The 24,494-nt window shown below is 44.3% G+C and overlaps 1 protein-coding gene and 1 long non-coding RNA gene across 2 annotated transcripts in view; one reads left to right on the forward strand and one right to left on the reverse strand.

Moving 5' to 3' along the window:
- The window catches only part of Sec8 (exocyst complex component secretory 8), a 112,630-nt gene extending 103,252 nt beyond the window's left edge, over nucleotides 1-9,378 (forward strand). The window contains exons 25-27 of the mRNA XM_077645457.1: nucleotides 3,566-3,661; nucleotides 6,072-6,183; nucleotides 7,274-9,378. Coding sequence (XP_077501583.1) covers nucleotides 3,566-3,661; nucleotides 6,072-6,183; nucleotides 7,274-7,447 — 382 coding nt within the window. The 3' untranslated portion in view covers nucleotides 7,448-9,378. The remainder of the gene's footprint in view (nucleotides 1-3,565; nucleotides 3,662-6,071; nucleotides 6,184-7,273) is intronic.
- Nucleotides 9,379-11,068: 1,690 nt separating this feature from the next.
- Nucleotides 11,069-16,225, reverse strand: LOC144132238 (uncharacterized). Its single transcript, XR_013314731.1, has 3 exons — nucleotides 15,988-16,225; nucleotides 14,555-14,688; nucleotides 11,069-12,736 (listed from the first exon to the last, which is right to left on the reverse strand). It is a non-coding gene; the product is annotated as an uncharacterized LOC144132238 (long non-coding RNA).
- Between the last annotated feature and the right edge of the window lie 8,269 nt (nucleotides 16,226-24,494).

The following is a 24,494-nucleotide window of genomic DNA, read 5'->3' on the forward strand; positions in this document are numbered from 1 at the left end:
ACTCCCTATGTGGGACATGCATTGCTGCTCCTGGTGTAGCAGATACGATGCACTCTCCATGCTTGGCCAGTCATGCAGCGCAGCACTGCATATTTTATTGCATCTTCTTCAGAACGTGGTCATAGTGTGCTTGTGATTGGTTCCCTTTTGATCTTGATTAAGCACACCAGCCAGTAATAGTATTTTTCGGTGGTGCCTGCGATGCAGCAGGTGAAAGCGTAAACTGATGCATAAAGATCTTGCAAGGATGGGTCACAGGCCCTTCAAGATCATTGTCACCTCTGTGGCTATGCTGAATATTTTCATTGTTGGCAGCACTCCTGTTTTGGAATGTAGTGCCTCCTCTGGTTTCCTTAGGGAATACTTTGGCACTGAGAATGCTTTCATCAGTGCAGTCTATGCAGCAGCGAGTGGTTTTCACAACAATGCGGTGCTTTCCAATGTGGCTTTGTTGTCTTGCTTCAAATTGTCATTGCCAGGGTAGACTGTTCTTAGCTTGTTTGCAGCCATAGCTTTAAATGCCAAGCTTAGTGATATTTGTTGACCTTTTCACTTATGGTAGGGGTAGCTTTGGCCACATTGGCCTACACCAGGGTCTCTCCAGCACTGTCATGCCTTAGCAAAGGCTCTCCTTTTGCGCCACGTTTAATGCCCAGTGCAGGGGTGGGTGCTTGCAGTTCTGCTTTTCCAAATCTGTCCTTGGCTAGCCTGGTGATTATTATGAACAGTAAATTTATTGTGCTTTTGCAACATTAAGAGAGGTGTTGTCTGGGTGCCTGCTAGCAAACACCATTAGAGTAGACTCCGTTTAAGATCAACTTAAAGAGCTATTCACACAGGGGACTATGGCACAGAGGGGTGCGTAGGGTGATGACTCCTGTCAGCACTCTCTTCCCTGTGCCACATTCACACGGGCAACTGGGAGTCGAGGGGGACATCATTGTTACCATACAACCCACCGGGTAAGACAGGGGATACCACCGTGGGTGCCCCTTAGAACACAAGCTGTCCACTTGCTAGGTGCTAAAAAATGCCACTCAGGCCGCACCATAAAAATAAAAAATGACTGCTGATTTGCTTACTTAATCAAATGCGAAGTAACGCTGCTTGAGGGAGCACAGGTAACACACGTCTGCTCCGTTCGAAGCCCCAGTGAGAATCACACACCATCTGCGGAACGCCCACTACACAGCCGCAGCTGTGATACAGCCGCTTTCTCATTAGCTGCAGCTGTGCAACCACGCCACCTCCTCATTGGCTAAGCCACATGACACATGCGTTGCCACCTGCTTATCTTTTATGCTTCAAGGTCACCCACCTCCTCATTGGCTAAGCCACATGACACATGCGTTGCCACCTGCTTATCTTTCATGCTTCAAGGTCACGGTGCAGCTTCGGGTAGACCCCGGCAAAATCCGTGATTGCGGACAGTAGTGCTAGCATGGTAAAAAAACCTTCAGAGAGGTGGCGACTTTTGTGTCAGTCCAACAAACCATCCGTTTTCACTGCCGGAGCAACCGAAAGTTGCATCTCCACACGGCCTCTTGAAGGTATAACGTGTGTGCAGTCACCCTCTCTTAGAAAGGGATTCCATTGCCTGTGTGAATACTGCTTAAAGGGACCATAAAAACTTATCAAAAGACTGGCTTCTCATAAGTGCCTCCACAAGAAATTTGCTAATATGTTAGGTACATCCAAATATCTATTGCATGAGAACATTGAATGAAGTGGTCTTGCAGAAAGAAAGTTGCAAAAAGTGCATTTATTGAGCTAAGCATGGCCATATGCAATAAACTGAGGGCACAGCTGGCATGGTCATGGTGAGAGGTTGGCATGGTTGGTAGCAGTGGCGTGATGTCACAAATTTACGTGACCATGCTGGTAAATGGCATTAGTCAAGCTTAATTTCTTGCCAGATCTTTTTCTTTCTCCCTCTGACTGCTTCATTGAGATCTTTTTCTGTTGTTTGCCTTCCCACCAGCTCCAAGACTGCCCCAGTGGTAGAGGCTTAGAGATTGCGTCGTCTTTTGGAGCGAAAGCTCCACTTCTCGCGTACAGACCTTGAAGGTCATGTTACGGCACAGGCATGACGTTGAAGCTGCCTCAATTAATAAAAAAAAAACAAGAAATTTGTGGTGTAGGTGGGAATCGAACCTGGGCCTCCGGCATGCGATACGGTGATGCTTCTATTCCACCACGACTATTCGACTCTTGGATGTGAATGAAGGCGCATCTAGTGAATGCACAGATGTCTAAGAAACGTATCTTCGAGATATGTACTGGGGCGTGCATGAATATAATTTAATTATGAGCATGTAAATTACAGATATCCCAATTAAGCGAGTAGTGAAGTATGTTTTCCGGTGGATTTCCTTCGTGCTTGGTGTGCAGTCGTAGTGCCATCATGCGGCACCCACTGAAACCCAACCACGCAATGTATGGTGATGGTCCAGCAGATAACACAACTGAACTTTTGCTCCAGCTAACTAGGTTCAGCCGAGTTGAACCACAGTCCAATTTTTTTTTTTTTCCGCTCTCTCATTTTGCTTTCTCTTCAGTGTGACTGTTATCAACTTCACAGGCAAGTACACCAAATGCCTGTGTGCCTTTCAGTTTGCCTGGGCCCTGCAGGGGATGGGTGATTTTGTCATGTTGGCGCTTTGTGGCCATTGTTTTCTTTCAAGCTTCAAGAGTGGCATGTGGATGCTCCGAGCACACTGCTGTACAGAATTGCCGCAGTTTGCAGTCACTATGAAAGTTGATTCTACAGAAAGCAACCACAGTGTTCTTATGTTGTGAATTCTGCTTTATCAAGTTGGAGTGTGCTGTGCATAGAGGCTGCATCTTCTTTGATACCAGGACTCGTTTCTTCAAAGCACAAATTGAGGTTGGTCTGTATTGACAGACTGCCACTTTCTAATCACAGGGAGACTGCTTTCAGCAAGAACGGAGCTTTCATGAACTAGAAATCAGCCCTTTTTGTAAACCCTCTGTGGTGACACCGAGACAGTTCTGTGGGTGCAGATCCCTGAGGCCAGGCTACACTGCCACTCAGCCTCAGGCAGTGATCACGGAGTCTCTTTCGGTGTTGACGTCACGAGGTTGAACCGAGTGGTGGGGAAATCAAGTTTTCTGAGCAATAAAGCATCTGCTGAAAGAGACACACAATGTATTTTTACTAAGAACAGAAATTTTTTGGAGTTGGCTGCTGTGTCCCTGTAAAAGTTTAGACTGTGGTTATAGCTGTGGTGTCCGTCTGCTGAGCCCAAGGTCATGGGGTCGAAATTAATCCAACTGAGGCACCTCGCATAGCTGATCCATGAATCCCAATGACAATTTTTAGCAGGCAAAATGTGATTGAGTAGTGCTAAAAGATAGAGTTATTGAAGCCCTAACCTATAGAGACACTTTCACAGAATGTGTTGATGCCACTGTCCGTAACTGTGCTTATGCACAGTGTGTAGCACAGCGGGCCAACTCAGCCTGGAAGAAAGCTGGGCTGCGAGCTCATGTGGCTGGTTTCTGCACATGGTGAACAACTTTTTTTGTTTTTTGTTTCCTGCAGGTACATTTTTGAAGGACTTGGGCACCTCATTGCCTCCATATTGATCAACAGCACATCCAGTATACAGAAGGTCAATGAGAATGGCATCAAAAAAGTGTAAGCCCCCATCTCTGCCATACTTCCTCAGGATGGTGGTCCTTCTCATGTTTATGATAAAGTAACAATTCATCACTCACTGCTATCGTGGTCTTGAATAATGGTGGAAGCCGCGAGTGCTTGGTAAACATTACTTGTGTTGCATGCAGGCACTAACATAACAGTAGTTCATTTCAGAGCAGAAGTGTAAAGCAAAGCATGGTAATTTTTGCAGTGCAAATGTGGTATGATTTCTTTTTAAACGTGCGCATATGCATGGTGTAATGAATATGTGAGAATAGCAGTTTAACGTGGACAAAAATGAATGTGCTACAGTAAAGCCTCGATAATTCGAACTTGATTAATTTGAAATCCTGGATAATTGGAAGGTTTCCTGCGGTTCTATAATTTCTAATGCAAATTTGACCGAATAATTTGAAGTGGCAGCCTTCACCAGCCTGGTTAATTAAAAAAATCTGTGCTACTACGCGGGAATCCCCTATCCCGATTTCGCCCCAAATTGGTGAAGCGCGACGGCTCCTCGGAGCCACGAGGCGGTGCTGCAGAGCAATGCCGATGCTTGATATGCGAAGCGCCCCAGCCGCAATACTCCCAGGACAAGAACCACTCTGTGGTATGGCTTGAGGACTGTCGAAACATGTGCCTGCGCTTGTCCCGCAATGCGACCCTTCTTGCTCCGTGCCCGCGACGGGTTGACTGCGCTCAACCTGCACTGGGATCCTGCGCCGGGCCTGCACCGTTTCTTTTGAGTGGTGTGTCGGGGTTAGAAGGCCAGGTTACCGGTACCTGATTACTTTAGTACCGTCACGTGTAAGTAGATATTTCGTCGGAAAAACAACCATGCGATATGCCTGAGGTAGTTGTGGACGAGCTGCGGGAGTATGCGCCCCCTTTCGGCATCCGTTTAGAGCAGGACACATGGGGCTCCAGGCTCTCCAGGCGTGAGAAAAAGCCATTTAATTCGTATGCAAATTGGTTCCGCTAAAAAAAATTATAATTCCACGCCGTTTACTTGGTTCATTCATGCTGGCGATCGCTTCCTCGGACGAGCGATCAGTATCATGAGAGCGAACTTTCGATAGCCTCAGAGACGTGTGCCGCGCTGGAGTCCAAAACTACAGGACTGTTTGCAGTTCTGTTTGCCACTATAGTAAGCCGGGCCGCACGCAAGTATGGAGGACAGGATAGAGCACCGTTTATTGCTCTTGATCTGCATTCGCTTAAGACTGCTGTCCTTGTGATCAGACCGTTAAGCATTTATTACTCTGAGTTGCGCGCACACTGTGTTTTCATTCCACGGGAAACTAAAAAGCAAAGTGCGGCGGCGGAATGATCCAGGAGGGGTGGGGGGTGCATGCATCGACTTTTTTTTTTTGCCAGCACGTGCTATGGGTTCGGGGGGTAGACTTGCACGGCAGTATGTGGTAATTGCAAAGTTTGTCCACTGTAGGTAGCGTGTTCCTGCAACAAAGTTTTTGTCTTGGTCCCATTTTTTTTTTGCTGTGCTCGGGTAATTCAAAAACCCATTATTAACTGGGTTTTTGAATTTTGAAAGAATATTTTTCACAGTCCCGGCAATCTCGAATTAACGTGGTTTTACTGTATATTGTGTCTCCAGCTGCTTGTTTAGTACGCAGTGGTAAAATACTGTATTTACTCGCATAATTTGTGCCCACACGTAATTTGCACACCCCTGTTCTATCCATCCGGGTTTTTGAAAAGAAACTTTTGCTCACACATTTTACACTCCCTACTGTGCCAGACCACCAGCAGGCACATGGGTACACACAAGACAGGCATGGGAAGATAGGTATGGCTATGACGCCATACGTGTCTGCGATAGGTGTGAGTAGCTCGCTCACGCTGGTGGTCGTTTTCCAAGACAAATAGTTGCGAGAGCAAACTTCTGGTAACCGCTGGCACCAAAATTCTCAAACGATTTGCTGTTCGGTTTTCCGCTAGTTTGCTGGGTCGCATGCAAAGGCGCCGGTTTATCTGCTGTTATCACCATTTGCCCCTGACTGCTTGCTTTGCAATGTATCGTTGTGCATTTATTTCTTTGAGCTGCGCACGTGCCGTCATACCATTTTGTGGGGAACTACATAATGTGGGGCAGGGCAGGAGGGGGTATGTGTCCTATATTTTGAGTCAACTTTTTTCTGTGCAGCGAGGGGTGCGAGTTGGGGAGTCGACATGTAGGCGGCAACACAGTATATATTGCATATCATGACCTTGTAGAGTTTTTTTTAGAACGTGTTTGCAAAATCTCTGCGTAATTTCTGCGCCCCCTTTTTGAAGCCCCAATTTAAAAAAAAGTGCGCAAATTACATGAGTAAATATGGTAATTACCAAATCTGAACAAAACAAACTCAATCCAGGGCTCTGTGTGATGTGTTTATATCCTCTTCAGTTGCAGGGACATCTTTGCAATGCAGCAAAACCTGACCAGCATCACGATGAACCGTGAAGTGGCCCTGGATTATGCTAGGCAATACTTTGAGCTGTTTTATCATTCTCCGGAGGTCAGTTGACTGATTTTTATTACCTTCAGGTCATGAATTATGAATGTTGCCAAGGTGTCATTTGTTGTCGTTACTTTGCTGTTTGAAGGTGCAGCCTTTGTTAAAAGTATTAAAAATGTCAGAAATGGTACCGGACTTTCCTTCGCGTTACATCCAAAATTTTTTGTAATCTACTGGATTACAAAAAACTGGATTACAAAATTTTTTGTAATCCAGTTTACTTAGTCATCCCAGCATGTCACCAATGTGAAGGCATTTGTTCTGTTCATATGCTGTGAAACCAGCTGCTACTTGCCAGCTTTGCTGTGACCATGGCCAGTACATACCACCTCTTGCTTATTAACAGCAATGTAGTAGAGATAGATTGCTGCTGACCAGTAGCATGGGGCCCTGCTCACATAATCATGCACTGGGCTAGCTGAGTTGAATGCTGACTGAATAGCTGCCGCTTTTGTAGTGGAAGTGGACATTGGAAAGGCATTGGCAAGCTTGCATCGATGTTTATTTTGCTGCTTGCGTACAAGAACTTTAAATGGTGTTTACCTAGAATGTCATGTAGTATTCAGGACTAGGATACGTGACCTCTGTTGCTCATCATATCATGAGCAGCAGCAGCAGGATGGAAAATTTTATTATGTGAATGTGCTGTCCCATACACACAAAACGTTAGACTTTGTGATTTTGTATGATTGGTGGTCTTTTATCTCCATCTGTATTTTTGCAAAGTTGAAATTTTCAAATTCATTTTTGTTCGTTTCTGATCTTAGGATTAGGTCGAATCTTTGTGTACTGTAGACGCTGCAAAAGTATTTCATGCTGATATTTAGAAACATTGTTATCTTTAATATTTTTTGCATGCTAAAAATTCTTCTTATAGGTGCGTATCAGTTTAATAACATGACTCATTGTAACTTTTCTGGTGCCTTTCTTCCTAAGTGGAGTTGTCCTGTGGGTGCATTTTTATCAGAAGGAGTGTGCTTTAGTTGATTTTGAGCTCACACTCACAATAAATAATTTGTCTTGGTTGCTGTGCTAGCAAAGGTGTCTTGAACATACTGAGGTCGACAAATTATTGCATTCTGTTCTGCAGGATATCTTGAACCTGATTGTGGAACACGGTGCCCAGTTTCAAGAGATGGAGTACAAAAATGTTTTGCTGCTACTTCATCGGAGCCTCCCAAGCAGTGACCGGGATCCAGACAGCTTGGATGCCCTACTCTCTCGACTTAGAGACATCCTCAATGAAGTGGCTGTTGCAATTTAGCCATCAGCTGAAAGCTTTGACAGCAGCAGGAAATTTTCTCCTTTGCTGTGCCAGTGTCAAGAGACTGCAGCTGTGTGTGTTATCTGCACTCCGAGTTACCAACAGCAATGGTCTGCCTGAACCAAAGGATGGTTTTGCTATGTCCCACTCGCTTATGTTTATGCACGTGTGTGAATACGAGTTAGCGTCTTCAGCTGAAAGTTGCATGCCATCATTGGCCTGCACCCCTGTGTTTATACACCTGCTAACATGAATGCTTTTGTGTTTTTTACCTCTCTGGTACATCTTGCTTTGTTATGGCTGTTTTCTTTGTTGGCTATGAAAAGTATTTTATTTAATAGACAGCTGTGCTTATTATTGGTTACACTCAGTTTTGCATTGTTTTATTTTGTTGAATCAAATTGAGGTCACAAGATGCTCTGTTGTCGTGTCTGTTTATAACATTAGCATACTAGCATTTTCAATTAATCTTGCTCCTTTGGACATAACAGGACAATAGCCATTTATGTGCCTTATGACATGACTGCCAGTTGCTTGTGCATGTTTTTTGTTTTTGTGTGTTGTACTGTGTAGTATCTCACTTCTGTTTGCTGAGATAACTTCTTCAGCTTGAAGTGACTTTTGAAGCCTATGTATGATGGTCTTGTTTAGTGCACTTGAGAATTTCTTTTGTGGTCAGTGAATTCTTGACTACTCTCACTTTTATGCAGGGCCAAGAATGAATGAATAGAGCCATAATCTGACTGTACTTGCGGTTTGCCATTGCAAGGAATTAGCCATTGGACAAAAAATGGAAGGAAGTGTGTGTGCACAAGTTAAATGACATTCTGCTTGTAACGTCGTGCTTGTCAGGGTCCAGTATGGCATGAAGGTTTGTTAGAAATTAGTTTTAAATTACCTTGGTGAACTGGGAATTGTTGTACTTTGATTAACTGGGTTGGAGCTACCAAATTTCTTGCTGGATATTGGTAACCTGTGCGTCACACTTATTAAACCAGTCAGAAGCTGTTACTAGAGTGTGGTTGTGTTGATTGAAGCCAGCTCATATTGGCTAACAGCTCTCTAAAGAATGCCTGGCCTGAAAGTTTGTTTGTTTGATACTAGAATTTTTCACCCCGTCTTTTGTAGCACTCCTGTCTTGAAATACTGCGCATTGCATTGTTTATAATCTTTTTCTGGCATTAATCTTCTATGCCAGACTTTTCTTTGTGGTTGCACTGACAATTTTCTTTAGTGAGATGTTTCGTTGATAATATTAGGAGCTAGTTTACTGTATGTTACTTAATAAACTGTTGTAAAGCTTTTCCACTGTCTTGAAAAAAAAAAAAAAAGCATTAGGAAGGACTTCTTGCATTTGAGTAAAGCAGTATATTTTCAGCATTTGCTACATGTGAAATAATGCGTATTACTGTCAAATTATGTACATGACTAAAAGATTGCTATTGCTATTTGGGCTTTTACTTTGCTTTGAGCTATGCAGATGACCACACTTCCATCTGCGAACACACTGGGGCAATTGCTTGGTATACACAGCCTGCACATTATTGATGCTGCTTCTTACATGAATGTTCATCTTTTAGAATGAGAGCTTTTCATTGTAAACAGGGGCTGAATTATTTAACACTCTCAAACTGAATGAAGTCTCAAAGCCCTGCTCCATTGGTGGGCCCTGACCACTGCCAGGGCATGGTCAGGAGCAACCAATAGGAGCAGGGCTTGGTGACTGTTTTGAGGCTGCCTTCAGATTCAGAACGTTCTGTACTTCGACCCCAGTTCTTGTCTAGCGTTGAGGCACTTTCAGACCATTTTTTTGTAGTGTTCATAAAACAGGAAGTATTTATGGATTTTTTTTAATAATCTTGTGTATAATATAACAAGAAAGCTTTATGACTAATAGATATTTGCAGTCATAATAAATAATATTACTATTATTTATTCTCTGTGAGACCATTGTTTTGCATGGCTATCTGTTTGGCATGTCTTGTGTTCTCGTGTTTTCTTCCTGTTAGTTTAAGAAAAAAATTCCCTCTTGCCAAGCTATTGCAAAAAGATGTTTTACTTGGAGTGATAACGATGAACATTGCTACTGCCAACGAGATAAAAATTCAGGCTTCGAAAGTATTCATTTCTGTGTTCTTCAGGCTATGGGTGCTTAAAGTGAATTCCTTTAAAGCCACTGTAGTGGCTCAGTGGTCGTGGCGCTCGGCTACTGACCCGAAAGACGCGGGTTCGATCTCCACGGCGGTCGAATTTCGATGGAGGCGAAATTCTAGAGGCTCGTGTACTGTGCAATGTCAGTGCATGTTAAAGAACCCCAGGTGGTCGAAATTTCTGGACCCCTTCACTACGGCGTCCCTCATAGCCTGAGTCTCTTTTGGATGTTAAACCCCCATGAACCAAACCAACTGCTTCAAGGTTTCTGTTGACTGTTTCGTACTTTATTTTTCATTTAGGGCGTGTATGGTTACTGCGGTCAATTTTCATAGAAGGGTGCCCATCATCTCCCAGTCTGCACAGAAGCTTTTAGCTTCACAAGTTTATATAAATATTGCTGAAGGTGTTTCATTAAAACTGCAAAAGGTAGGGGTGACACCAGTTTGCAGGTGATCTCATAAGTCCTGTCTACATGAACCCAATAGAGTCTAGTAGAGTTTGCTTGTCGGGTAAAAAACCAGTTGCCGGGTTCATGTAGACGCTGTCGGGTCGAGTAAAATAAGCGGCAGAGCGAGTCGAGTTAACTCGCCTGCAGGGGGTAGGTTAACTCGCCAGACCCGCCTTTCCCAAAAACCATGTATACGCAGTCGGGTAACAGGGAACTCTGGGAAAGATTTCCGTCATGTGATCAGTCGACCAAAATGGTGGCCGCCGTCGATCCTCGCGCTGTTTCCACCCGAGCTTCTTGGACCGACCAGGAAGTGGAATGTTTTCTGGAGCTAATAAATAAAAAAAAAAATGAGCGAGGCACTGGACAGCAGACGGCAGCGCAACCAAGATGTGTTCAAAGATCTGCAGGCTGAAATGGCCAATCTCGGCTACCACTGGACGTGGCAGCAGTTGCGGAACTGCTGGAAGAATTTGAAGAAGCGATTCACGGCCGTGAGTATAAACATTCCCTCACCCGAATTTCGACACCAACACGGAATGATACGACGTTGCAGCACAATTCTGTCTTGTGTGACAGGAACGGTTGGAGCAAAAGAGAAGTGGAGCTGCACCGTCGGCTTGGAAGTGGTATGACCACATGAGCGTGCTGCGGGAACCCGCGGGCCAAAAACAGGAACCGGAAACTTGCACGATAACTGCGAACCTCGACGCTAGGCGCCGCTGCGATACTTAGGCGCTTGAACAGAGTTCATGTAGACACCAACCGGGGCGAGTCAGAGGGGATTAACCTAGCCCAACGCTGACACTACCCGGTCCTGTCGGGTTCATGTAGTCAGGGTGATAGTAGCATCTAAGATTTCAGTTTCATATTTATTCCCAAAATAATACAGCATAACTTGCACAGGCAGATATTCAATCGTAATCACTATAAACCATTAGCATGTGTAGCCTGTACTGTTGGCATGCAATTGGCATCAGTCGCATAAAGTCTGCTGCCAGACAAAGGCTTCTTATTGGTTTTAACTTTCACGTGCGTTAGCCATGGCCAGCCTATCAACCTTATCACTCCAGTCACCTGAGTCTGCTGAGCTCAACTACATGCATACGTATCATCTGCCTTATAAATCATGAGTTTCTTACTGTGGTGTAAATATTGGTTAATGCAGAAACAAAGGAAACGTATTAGCTGGATTAGAGAAAAGCTACTGGGAGCAACTTTCAAGGGCTTGGAGATTTGCTGCTAGCAATACACAAATAGTTCGATGCATTGCTCTGTGATAAGAGGGCTGAATGCCTGCTGTTAGCACTGTGCTGCTGTAAAGTGACAGAAGAATAGGATAATTTTCATTTATTCATAATCTTGCCATACAAATTATCAAAACACTGACTGTCCCCGCAGGGGGTCGTCTGCAACTTGGAGGCATTGGTGAGTGGCGACACCACGAGTTCCAGAGCATCCGCAAGGACATCCCCGCAGGGGGATGATGGTGAACAGTGCATCACCACGGACCCGAGCACCCGCGCCTTGCCGTGTGTGGCATCGCCGTATCCGGGGAAAAGGGGATCCTGGTGGTTGAGCTGATGCCGAGCGTTTGGACCTTTAAGGCCCCTCGGCGGAGGCAACACACCACTTTGGCCCCAGCTTCCTGTAGACGGCACCTCCGGCCTGACCCGACAGGGGGAAATCGGCAGTTGCCTTTTCCTGTCCTCCTCTACATCTTTTACTTTCCTAACTTCTTTCTGACTACTGTCCTGTCTCCTCGTCATTTCTCGTTTTTTTCATTTCTTCATGGGCGGCTAGGGTTAACCTTGTGTGGAGAACTACCCTGGGTTTCGTCATATTTGGTTATAATTGAGGTGTACAGCTGGCGTGGGCAGGACTTGCATGCAAGTTGCTGTCCCATCCCCTTGTTGGGCTCCGTGGTGGGTGGCTGGCACCGTGGCTGAAAAACTAAATTTTTTTATGGCTCCCCTCCAATCCCGACCTGATCGCTCTCTAAAAAGAGGGCGGAATGATGAAGATTTTTTTCAAAAAAGGAAAGTGTCATTCCCAACATTTCATGTCATTCACAGCAAAGCTGAAGAACAACAAGCAAGACTGATTTCCCCATTCTTGGTAGCAAAGTGCCTGACAGATACCTTGGGCTTTGGGTACAAGGTATCAAAAATGGCTAATGGCGACCTACTGCTCGAAATACGTGACACCATTCAGCACTCAAAACTTGCAAACATTGTATCGATAGGGGAGATTCCTGTCTCCATCACGTCACACCGATCTTTGAACACAGTCCGAGGCATCATATCAGAAATTGATTTTGTTCACCTCTCTGAAAAAGAAATGCTTGAAGGCCTTGCCGACCAAGATGTCATAAATGTTCAGTGGATAAAGATCCGGAAGGATAACAAGGAAATAGATACGAAACACATGATCCTCACTTTCAACACCAGCACACTACCTGAAAGCATTGAAGTCGGGTACCTGAAAATAAATGTAAGGCCATATATACCCAGCCCACGCAGATGTTTCAATTGCCAGAGGTTCGGCCACGGCTCACAGAGTTGTCGCGGCCGCAAAACTTGCGCGAAATGCTCCCCGAAGGACCACCAGTCAGATGAATGTGTTGCTGCCCCGCGGTGCACAAATTGTGAGGGAGACCATACTGCATACTCCAGGGCTTGTCCGTCCTGGAAAAAAAGAAATAATTACTCTGAAAACCACTGAAAACATTTCTTTCAAGGAAGCAAGAAGGCGATACGCCAAAACAAACCGATTCTCCTTCACTGCGAAAACAACCTTCGCCGATGTGGTGCGTGGGCGCGGCGCATCACACCAGGCTTCGGCACCTGTCCAGGCCGCACGCAGTGGGCCTATGGCAGGGCCATCCGCGCCCCCTGGTGGAGTAGCTGATACTACTCCGCCAACCCCAAAGCAGGCTGCGCAGACCCCCGGGTCAGCGGGCCTCAAGACCTCTTCCCACAGGTCGAGGTCTAACTCAAAAGTCAGCGTGCATCCTGCACGGTCGTCCAGTGCCTCTGCTGAGGCGATGGACACGATCCAGGGCAGCCCCGTGCCGTCCACATCGGACGGACAGCGGAGGTCTTTGGATCGATAAAAAAAATGTGAGGCTCCGAGTCAAGGGGCCAAATCAAAGTTAATCTAATTTTATCTGCACACACGCACACAACATTAAGATGGCTTTCATAATACACTGGAACTGCAGAGGTCTCGTAAATAACTATAACGACATAAAAGACATTTTAAACACAATTTCCCCTATTGCTTTAATGTGCAGGAAACCAATCTAGGCCCTCAGCACACAAAGGTGCTAATGAAGTATACTGTCTTACGCCGTGACCAAGAGGGGGCGAGCAGACTCTGAAGGCGTAGGCATCATTGTGCAACCTGGCGTAGCAGCTAGCAAGATCAAACTCAAAACTAGGTTCGAAGCCGTAGCAGCCACCGTGGTTGGTTACAACACCATTACACTTTGTAGCGTATATCTTCAACCACATCTCGAAGTAAGACAGCATGAATTAGAGAACCTTTTACAACAGTTACCGGAGCCATACTTGATAGTTGGCGATTTTAATGCACACTCTTGTTTCTGGGGCAGTGAGAAAACCAATAGCAGAGGTCAGGTTATTGAGGATTTTATACTATCCAACAATATTTGTTTATTGAACACCGATAAACCAACTTATTGCTCCCCTAGTTCGGGAAAAATGAGTGTTTGAGATTTGGCTTTTAGCTCTCCATCAGTTTTTAACGATTTTAAATGGGATGTCTTAGACAACCCATACGGAAGCGATCATCTCCCTGTTGAAATCTGCCTATCATCCCCACCATCAGTCACCCAGACAAAATCACGGTGTTGGAAGCTCAATTTAGCAGACTGGCAGCTTTTTAGAACAGCAGCCACGTTAGAAAATATTACGTTAGAAAATCTTAATGACCCGCCGCAGTGGCTCAGTGGTTAGGGCGCTCGGCTACTGATCCGGAGTTCCCGGGTTCGAACCCGACCGCGGCGGCTGCGTTTTTATGGAGGCAAAACGCTAAGGCGCCCATGTGCTGTGCGATGTCAGCGCACGTTAAAGATCCCCAGGTGGTCGAAATTATTCCGGAGCCCTCCACTACTGCACCTCTCTCTTCCTTTCTTCTTTCACTCCCTCCTTTATCCCTTACCTTACGGCGCAGTTCAGGTGTCCAACAATGAATGAGACAGATACAGCGCCATTTCCTTTCCCCAAAAGCCAATTATTATTATTATTAAAATCTTAATGTAAATTAAATGAATGAAAAGTTCACAAATTGCATTCTTTCTGCCGCACACTTGGCTATCCCCCAATCTTCAGGAATAGTACAACGCAACCATAAAATGTGGTGGACACGAGATTGCAAAGAAGCAAAAAAACAAAATAAAGCTTGGGGTGTACTTCGCCGATACCCCACACAGGAGAACCTTATAAACTTAAGAAAAACAAGAGCAAAAGTGCGGTACATACGTCGAAATGCCGAAAAATCATCCTGGCAGCGTTTCATTTCCTCGATAAACAGCGAAGTCTCTTCGAAAAAAATGTGGGAGGCAGTACACAAAATGGATGGTCGCTACTCTCCACAGTTCCTCTTCTGACCGCCCCTGGTGTAGAGGCAAATATAAAAGAACAAGCAGACATATTAGGTGAACATTTTTCCACTGTATCTAGTTTCTCTAACTATACAGAATCATTTTTAAAATATAAAAACACAGCCGAAAAAGAAAGACTGCCAATAAAGGGCAGTGCTCACGAAGCATATAATAGCCCATTTACACTACAAGAAATTAACAGTGTACTTTCTTGGGGTGAACAGACTGCACCAGGACCAGATGAAGGTCCATTACGAAATGCTTGCCCACTTGTCCGAACATGCTGTAGACACGCTTCTGAATTTTAGCAAAATATGGTTATCAGGAGAGATTCCAGAGGCATGGAAAAAAGCCATTATTGTACCGTTGTTGAAGCCGGGAAAAGTACTTACCTCCACTGGCAATTACAGGCCTATAGCCCTAACAAGCATACTTGCCAAATCCTTCGAAAGCGTCCTTAACATTAGAATAATGTTTATATTACAATCCCGTGATCTTGACATCCATCAGTGTGGGTTTAAAAAGGCGTGCTCTACAACCGACCATCTAGTCCGCCTAGAGAACACAGTCCGAGAAGCATTTATACACAAGCAACACTACCTTGCAGTCTTTTTTGATTTAGAGAAAGCCTATGACACCACATGGAGGTTTGGCATACCGCGGGACCTTGGAGAACTTGGAATCCATGGTAGAATGCTAAAATGCGTGAGTGACTTTTTGACCAACCGTTCATTTCAAGTACGCCTGGGTGCCACTCTTTCTAAGAATTTCATTCAAGAGAAAGGCGTGCCTTGGGTGCATTTTAAGCACCACGCTTTTTGTAGTAAAAATGAATGCCCTAGCAAAAATAATCCCAAAGTCTATCATGTATTCTATCTACATCGACGATCTCCAGATTGCTTGCACATCCTCTAGCGTTACATCGTGTGAGAGGCATACAGATGACAGCAAATAAACTAACAACATGGGCAGACAAAAACGGTTTCAAGTTTTCTGCACAAAAGTCAGTAGCTGTTCTTTTTTCGCTTAGAAGAGGACTGCACACTGATCCCTCCCTGTATTTAAAGGAAGTCGCACTACCAATTAAAGATAAGCACAAATTTCTAGGAATAACTTATGACAAAAAGCTCACATTCCTACCACACAAACATACTCAAAAAGAAAGGTTCTAAATCTCTGAATATACTAAAAGTACTTTCACGAAAACATTGGGGTTCCGATAGGACTTCTCTTCTACAGATTCATCACTCTGTAGTACGTTCTACATTAGATTACGGATGCATAGTTTATGGATCAGCGAGGCACTCGTACCTTAAACGGCTAGATCCAGTACACAATTTAGGCTTGCGTCTTTCCACCGGTGCATACAGGACGTCACCGATAAACAGTCTTTATGTGGAAACCAACGAACCATCACTCGCAGGGAGAAGAACCGTGCTCACATGCTCGTACGTTTTAAAAATCCGTTCACTACCTAAACATATCAGTCACCAAAGTCACAATGTGCCCATCTAGAACACTATTTAACAACAAACCATTAGCTATAAGGCCACTTCTCCTGCGTTTTGAAGGTATGTGCAAAAACCTCGGCGTAATGGATGCATTACCTGGCGTTGCTCAAAGACGTGATCCACTGCCTCCATGTTTCAATTTTCCTGCAATCTGTGACCTCACTCTTGCACATTTCCGTAAAAAGCAAACTCCACAGCAACATATAATACAAGAATTCCGTGCCCTTGAAGAAAAATAGTATTTTTACAGAATTTTGTACTGATGGATCAAAAACAGATAGTTGCATAGGAAGCGCAGTGGTGCGAGGGAATTCAGAGCAAATAGCAAGACTACTACAGTGTTCCTCCATCTTCACCGCGGAGTGCTACGCAGTATGTATTGCCATAGAAAATATACTAAGTGAGAACCTCATAAATGCTAATATTTGCATAGACTCCTTAAGTGTACTTAGAGCTCTCCATTCTAAAAATGCAAGCTTCCTTATGCTTGGCGACATCGTACACAACATAGTAACTGCCACAGCTCAAGGACAAAATATAAAACTGTGCTGGGTCCCGAGTCATGTGGGAATAAAAGGCAATGAGAGAGCAGATGTGTGTGCTGGTAAAGCTCGTGGCAAGGAAATAAAGAAATTATGCCATTTAATGATTGCATGAAATTAGTAGCAAGGAAACTAAGAAAAAAATGGCAGCCGGCTTGGAACAATTGAGGTCAAAAATAAACTACACTTGGTAAAACCAGTTTTAGGTGAATTTAAGTCGTGTTTGCACCAAGAACGTTTCAAGGAAGTGATCTTGTGCCGTCTCCGAATAGGCCACACGCACCTTGCACACAACTTCCTAATAACAACAAGACAAACCTGTTTGCCAAGAATGTGGAGATGAACTCACGGTTAACCACATTTTATTCTCTTGTGTGGAACTGGAAGAACTAAGAAAAACTTATTTTACTGAATTTTATAACAAATGCATTCCTTTTCATCCCGCACTGCTTTTAGGAGATGATGCAATTGTTGACATATCGTGTTTTTAGCATTCTTAACGAAACGAGATTTCTCAAGAGACTAAATTTTTTACTCACTGGTTTGTTTGAATTTAAGCACACCTCAGCCAATTTCTCATGCCTGAGAAGAAAGCTGAGGCTTTTATTTTGATTGGTTGGGAGCCTCGATATCTTTCCACAGCCAAGGACGGCTACTGAGGTTACCCGGCCCTCTTTAAAGCTTTTACTTGTAGCCATTTATAAAATTTGTGTATGTGTTCACTGGGCAATATTAATGTTTGAGGGCCTCTAGAGCAGGGATGATTCTTACATTTCTATAATATTCAACAAAAGACTTTTCCTATACCTTGTTCTTGGCGCATGATGGCCTCAGTTGCCTGTGTGCCATAAAACGCAAAACACTGACTGAACCCATAGCCAGAGGCTAATCTGGGGTTCAGAAACAAAATACATAATGGGAATGACACAGCACTTGTGTAAAATGAAAAGCACAAGATTAACGGTGAAAGACCAAAATATCGCATACAATGAAAAAGAAATGTGCATTTTACAGCAGAATGAGTAAAGATCTATCAAGAACAACACTGTACAAGGAATACAAACCGAAAACGACCACCACAGAGGTCAAATAAGGCTCATAAAATATGTTTTATTTGTTTCATGGGACTGTTTTATTTCTGGGGGTAAATCATTCCAAACCTTGGCATGAATGCTTGTGGAGGCAAAGAAGAAAACCCTGCATGTGTGAAGTGCACTTTGCTTGCATATGAGGGAGTAAATCTTTATAATAGCTGCCATCCATAGCCTGCCCATTATTTTTGGAATCGAAGCCAAGCCACCCACTAGCAGTCGAGATCAAACTTGTTGCAAAGTTCCTGCTGTGGCTGCTGGCTACATCACTCCCCGGCCGGAACCAACTTGTATGTGGTCAAAAAGGGCAAGAAGAAAAAGCTAGTAGAAATGGCAGAATTAACGTAGAAAGAAGACAGCTACCACTATCTGCTGGGATAGTTGATGAAGGTCGCAGTGAAACATTTTACCTTGAGAATAAGATGAACATGGAGATTGTAGATGCCACACTTTAAACTGATTTTTTTCAGGTCGTCTTGGAAATTTATAGGGCCCTCAAGCATGTGCAGCATGAAGCTAGCTGTAGTCCGTAGAACAGAGTATATAAAAATTGTAGGTCGACCTATTTTTTTAATTTGAAAATCCGAAGTGGGGAGTCGACTTACAATCGAAACTATAAACCATGGCACCATAAATAAAGGCGAGACAAACGATATCAGGGATGCTGCAGAGCTTGGTTGCATTTTTGCTCCGGGGCTGCGTTGCATCCCACTTGGAGCTGGCCTTCAGCATCTACTCAACACGCAAAACTCGCACCCCCTCCCCGTGCACAGCGGCCGATGGAGGCTGATAAGCAGCGAACCTGCACCCCCCATCCCCGCGCGTGGTTGCTGATAAGCGGTGGCGGTGGCCGGGTAACGCGCGTTCTGCTCTTATAGACGAAGCTTAAGCGTCCTCCTAAGATATTCACAAATGGTCCTAACGTCCAATGTCCATGTATCGATATCCTCTGCATGTTGAGGGGACTATTGGATTCAGATATCAGTTAGTGGATATTCAGAGGACATTCGAATATGCATGATGTTCTTTCAGCTCATTGAAAGTTTTGGAAATGTGCTAACAACTTACCAGAACTAGATATTGTTTTTGAAGGCATGAACATGCTGAAATTATGCTACCTTTAGATTTTAATCATTCCTGCTTTCGCAGTCTTACATTTTCAGGAACTAATTATTTCAAGCAGTCGACTATTGCACGCCCTGATTTTATTTTATGCGTGCGAATGCATGTACGGTATGATTATTTAAAGAAATTGCTCAAGTTAGACCGACAGCCACAAACGCCGCGATTTCAAAACCAGAACAATAATTAGAACTTTCTTGACACTGGGCAGCCTAACGACCATGGGCACCGTCATTAGCCGCGACGCTAGCTTCACCAGGGTGTGACATTCCCGTAGAGCCAATGGGGACGATTTTGAAATGCGACGGTGGCGGTGCCTGGGAGTTGGCGGTAAAAGCATAAATTGCTCAAAACTTTTTGAAACAAGCTCAGCCAAGCCAATCCAGAAAAATCCAATATGGCGGCGTTTGTTTATTCGGCTGGTTGCGGGCGGTTGCTCGCGCGTTCGTGGTGCTGGCGGCCGCTAGCTCGATGCAAGCTTCGTAAATACTGGTGACTTGCTGCTCCCGCGCTGCATTCCCGCTTGATTTCCTAAGTACTTACGACATCTGCTTACCCGCTTTTGCATTTCGATGTGTCTGTTGAGGCAGCACGGTGCATGGTGGCGAGCGGCGCGGCCAGCGCGGCTGATTAGCAGCTGCTTAGGGCGCTCGCTCGAGTACCAAAAACGTAAATAGTTTTCTCCAAAGAACAGTTTATTAAAGGAAACATCAGTAGTGACAATCGATGTACAAAAGTGATTTTAGGCATCTTGGGCATTGCAATATCAGTGACAATCGTTCTAAAATTCAAAAATCAAAATTAATAAATTCCATTATGGAAACCTAGAGCACATGAGCGAGTGCACAGAGAATATATACAGGGTACAAAGAGGTAAGGTACTATCAAGGTAGGTCCGGTACATATAAGCATGTGCTACATTCATGTAGCATATGCTTTTGTGCAGGTTCAGATGAACAGCAGTGAAGTACAACATCCGAGATGTATCGAAATGTATCTGTCTGTGGCTATGCATACACACATACAGAGAAGGGCAGCGAAAAGTTTCAGCCTTTCACTCGTTGCATCAGACTAAGGACAACATAATATGCTGCAGTGCTATAACTTAGTAAACAGATGCCATGAAAAGAACTTAGGTAACCTTGGGCACGTTTAGCTCTTGGCAGATGAGTTACAGGCTTGCATGCTTTAGGACACAGCTCGTCTGCCATGCCCTATTTTGGTTTCTTTGTTTTGTAGATACCAAGGGGAGGAAGATGCAACCAGGGCAGGCCGAGAATTGTGTGGAGAAGCGACTTTATGAAAATTCTCTGAACAGTTGTGGCCGTGGCTGGTGACGAACAGTAATTGGAGGTCATTAATTCAGCTTGCGATGACACATTGGGGTGTAACAAAATATGCGTGCGTATAAATAACTCATCTGAGAAATGAAAACGCACAGGGTTCGTAACAGGCCAGTAATGTTTCTCTATGTGGCGTTATACTGCATCTACCACAATGTCCAGTTATTATATTACTGAATGGTAAATTGCAAGTGGTCCGTGTACTGTACAGTATCTGCAAACGCTTATGGACGCCACACAGTTCAGCGTAATGCGCCGGCCGCTGCTATTGTGCCCCTCATGACCCATGTGTTGCTCCAAAAGGTGAAACCCCAAACGCTACAACTTCCAGAAGGAAAAAAAAAGCAACTACAAATAGCACCGCAGCATATTTCGAGCACGCTTGTATTGGACACCAGCAAACATGTCAAACATTTTTCATCTTATGCGTACACCCCTCTTAAATGTTACAGAGCCGAGCACCTGAGCCAGTCCGCGTTTGCTGCCTGTGGGTTCTGCTCTCTGTTTCATACATCAGGTGCAATGCTGTCAAAGCTAGCGCTCTTGTTTGCGCTGCCTGCATCCATGACCAAAAAGTAGTGCGTTCCTTGTGGTGAGCGAAACATGGTGAATGCTTTGCCTACAGGCTTACTACATGACGCATTTGTCATGAGCTTGATTAAATGCACTGTTATTGCTGACGACACGCTGTTGCTTTGTCAATCCTCAGACCACTCGGCCACAAAACAAGCACGGAATAACATACCTCCCTTCATTTTTCCTTGCTGATTACTTTCGTACATTTCACTGTGTTGTACCTTATGTATGAAATGAACTGTAGCTATCACCAATTTTCCCAGCAGCATAACAGAGGGCAAGCCATGACCAGAGGTTGCCAAGTTATATACCACAAGAACTCCTGGGTTCCGCAGAGCACTTTTTGGTTTTTGCGAGCACCTGAATCGATGTATGCTTCAACATTATGGTGTGCTTCACAAATTTACTTTTTGCACAAATGGCACTGTTACTGATCATAAGAACTATGGTTAGCATACAGCCAGTCATTAACTGAATTCTGGCATTCCTTGAAGGGCACTGAGCCTGTATACTTGTCACGCAGGAAGAAAGAGAAGCCAAAACAAAACGGTTTCCCTAGCACCTCTTGTAAGTTGTTAGCATTCAGCAATATTAATTTGAGAACCAATGGTCATAGCAATGCTCATACTAACAAGGCACACAAGGCTTCTAGAAGGCAAACTTGTACTTTGTAAAAGAAGTAACGCAGCAGGAGCAAAAGCAGTCAGTACAGTATATGTGCAATCGGAGCAGAATTACGGATAAACAGGTACATAAATACTTATATACATAAAAAATAAATAGTACAAAAAGTTAAAGAGAGAGCACATGTGTAGTAAGTAGGCAGCATTAAAAATCCAAATACAATAATATCCTAACACAGTGCCTCATGAATTTAGCCGGCTAATTTGCGCCTCTTTCTGGCGGGAGCACTCTGTTTTGTTTTTGACGTCATGCTCCTGTTTAAAAAGGAAAGGTGCCAATGCAGCCTTGTGCGGCAGAATAATTTAAGGAATTTAATTTTGCAGCCTAATGAACAGAAAACAGCTTGCTGGTTAGGCATCCTCTCAACAAGATTCCTGGACACATTGGACAAATGAGCACAGCAAGAGATTTCTTTTCTGAAGGCCGAATCCAATTTCTTTATATAATTTAGACATGCCTCAGAAGTTGCGGCAATTGACTGGAAAAGGTGCTCGGGAACACCATTCTCCTTGAGTAGTGCAAAGAATTGGTGTCGTCCATGGAGAGAGCCACCGTCTGCTGCAAGGAGTGTTCCCTCACATGTGCATTCTGTGGTTCTCTGGTCAAGAAAGCTCTTCACAAGAGTGCCAGCGACATGGTACACAACATTTTCGTATACTATGTCAGGGGCATCTTGTGAAGACGCCTGCAAGTCAGATGAACCTGAGCCTTGCTGCCTGCTGTGGCTTGTGCTTGGAGTGCTGCTTGGTGACAATACTGCAGAAACACTCTCCAAGTTGGTGAGGAACGCATGTGTTGTCACTTCGCAGTTTCCTTGCGAAAGTTTGAAAAGTTGGCCAATCCAAATATGTTTTACAGCAGCCACGAATTGGTACACATTAGGTGTCTCATTGCAGCCATGTTTTTAACGAACTATTGCAAAAAAATTTTCCAACGGATCCTGCTGCAACCGACGAGTGAAAAGATGAGTGTAATCGAAATCTGCCTTTAGATCTGTCCACAGCAGAAGTAAGGCTTTGATTGTAATCTGCCAACCTTTGATGGTGTGTGGTTGCTTGTCCAGAGGACCACCAAAATGCCATTGGGCGATCCAATCTATGCACGACTCAAGGAAGACATGATGTTCCGAGCCTTCTGTCATTGCGTACCGCAACTTGTCGTCCTGCTTTTTCAGGGCCGAACTGTTCAGGCAGTCAAAAAGCTTATCCATCCTTTCCGTGAACTCTGCTGTAAATTTTGCATCAACAGGAAGCTCTTGAATGGCAATGAGAGTGAGGAGTGCCACAGATACGGATTCGCTGAACACTTGTGTGGCGTACTTCACTCTCATGTCAGCAAAGGGCATCCTGTAGATGTGTTGCTCTTTTAGTTTTTTTGCCAATCTGCTTTTGAGATGCTCAACTGGTGTTTTGGAGGCCCGATCAATGTGACGAGTTTTTTTGTAAAGGGTTTCGATGTGTGTCCAGTCAACAACCTCAGAGCCAATGGTGAGCTTATGTCGTCGCAAATTATTTCTTGTGCATTTGATTAGGTGTGGGGTGTCAAACATGAAGTATATTTTGCGGTTGTTGACAACAAAATATGGTTCATGGATAGAATGGATGAGCATTCTTGACAGACTCACATTGTTCGACCCTTGATCACAAATGACCGCTTTCACCAGAAGACCTTTGGTTTGAAGCTGCTGAATTAAATCTAATAGCAGCTTGCGCATTGCAAGAACTGAAGTTGCATTGTGGGACGCTGCAAAGGCTACTGGCTGCATCCAACTTCTTGATATGCCAGACACCGCCATAACAAGGGCTATGTTTGCCACACGAGAAGTCCTAGTATTCCCATCATCTGTGAAGCCAATTACAATATCTTTTGATTGATCATACATCAAATTTTTTTTCAAGGATATTTCATCGAATAAAAGACAGCATGCTTTGTCTTGTAGTGGCCAATCTTTTGTAATTGATTCTATTGCATCCATGGCACCTGGAATGATACCAGGTGTCATTGGGATGTCTGCCAGCCAGCGCCTTAGCGTCCTCACATGTGGCAAATGGAGCATTTCTCTGAGGAAGCGATAAGCTTTTGGAGAGTGAAAGAACAAATTGAGAGCGAATTGTTTCATTTGTTTTGACCAGTGCTTTTTGGATTTCGGAAATGAGCAGAGCCTGATTTGAGCTTTAACCAATTCAAAAAGGTCTTGTGGCAAATGCGGTTCAAGCTTGTTGAGAGCCTCCTGCTGCGTTACTCGCCTTGTGTCGTGCCTTTTCCTAATCCGACTCAGTGCCTTTCGGTACCTGTCGCTTCGAGAATGAAACTTCTCGAAGCGCTTTTTGGTGCGAGGGGTGTACACAACTGCGCCCTTCCTCCGCCGACTCTTGGGCGTTCCTGATGCTGGTGTCATCACTGGCTGTCTGACACTCTCTTTGGCACCGCTGAGGCCACTAGGACCAGCTTCAGCTGCAAAAAATATATAAAAAAAGCATATTTATGTTTGCCTCAGAGCGAGACCTACATCTACAACCCTCACAAAATCAAGATTAGGGTGCAGTCACAGGGCTACAGGTTGCCAAACTTGCAGGGCAATGTTTTTGTGTGAAATGATGAATACAGTCGTGCCCCGTTAATATGATCCTCGCTGATAGGGACAGTTTTTTCTGGCGACCAACTTTACGCCTCGCTTAAATGGAAACTAGTTGCTCGTAATACAGACAGGGTAATAGTTAATGGATCTCATTGTTATCCATGTGTTTTGCCTGCTTAATATTCAGAGCAATTTTTCATGACAAGCTTGAGTTAAGCAAATGGAAAAAACCAGAAATATTTATGTGCAGTAAAGCGATACCTACACGCTGTTACGGGCCTGCCGATACCCATCATGAATATATCAAGGTTACCGATGCATACTTTTTCATTGAAGTGGAAGGTTATAGTTTGCAATAAATTCTAATGTTT

The sequence above is a fragment of the Amblyomma americanum genome, chromosome 1 (genome assembly GCF_052857255.1).
Source record: "Amblyomma americanum isolate KBUSLIRL-KWMA chromosome 1, ASM5285725v1, whole genome shotgun sequence".
Classification (NCBI taxonomy): domain Eukaryota; kingdom Metazoa; phylum Arthropoda; class Arachnida; order Ixodida; family Ixodidae; genus Amblyomma; species Amblyomma americanum.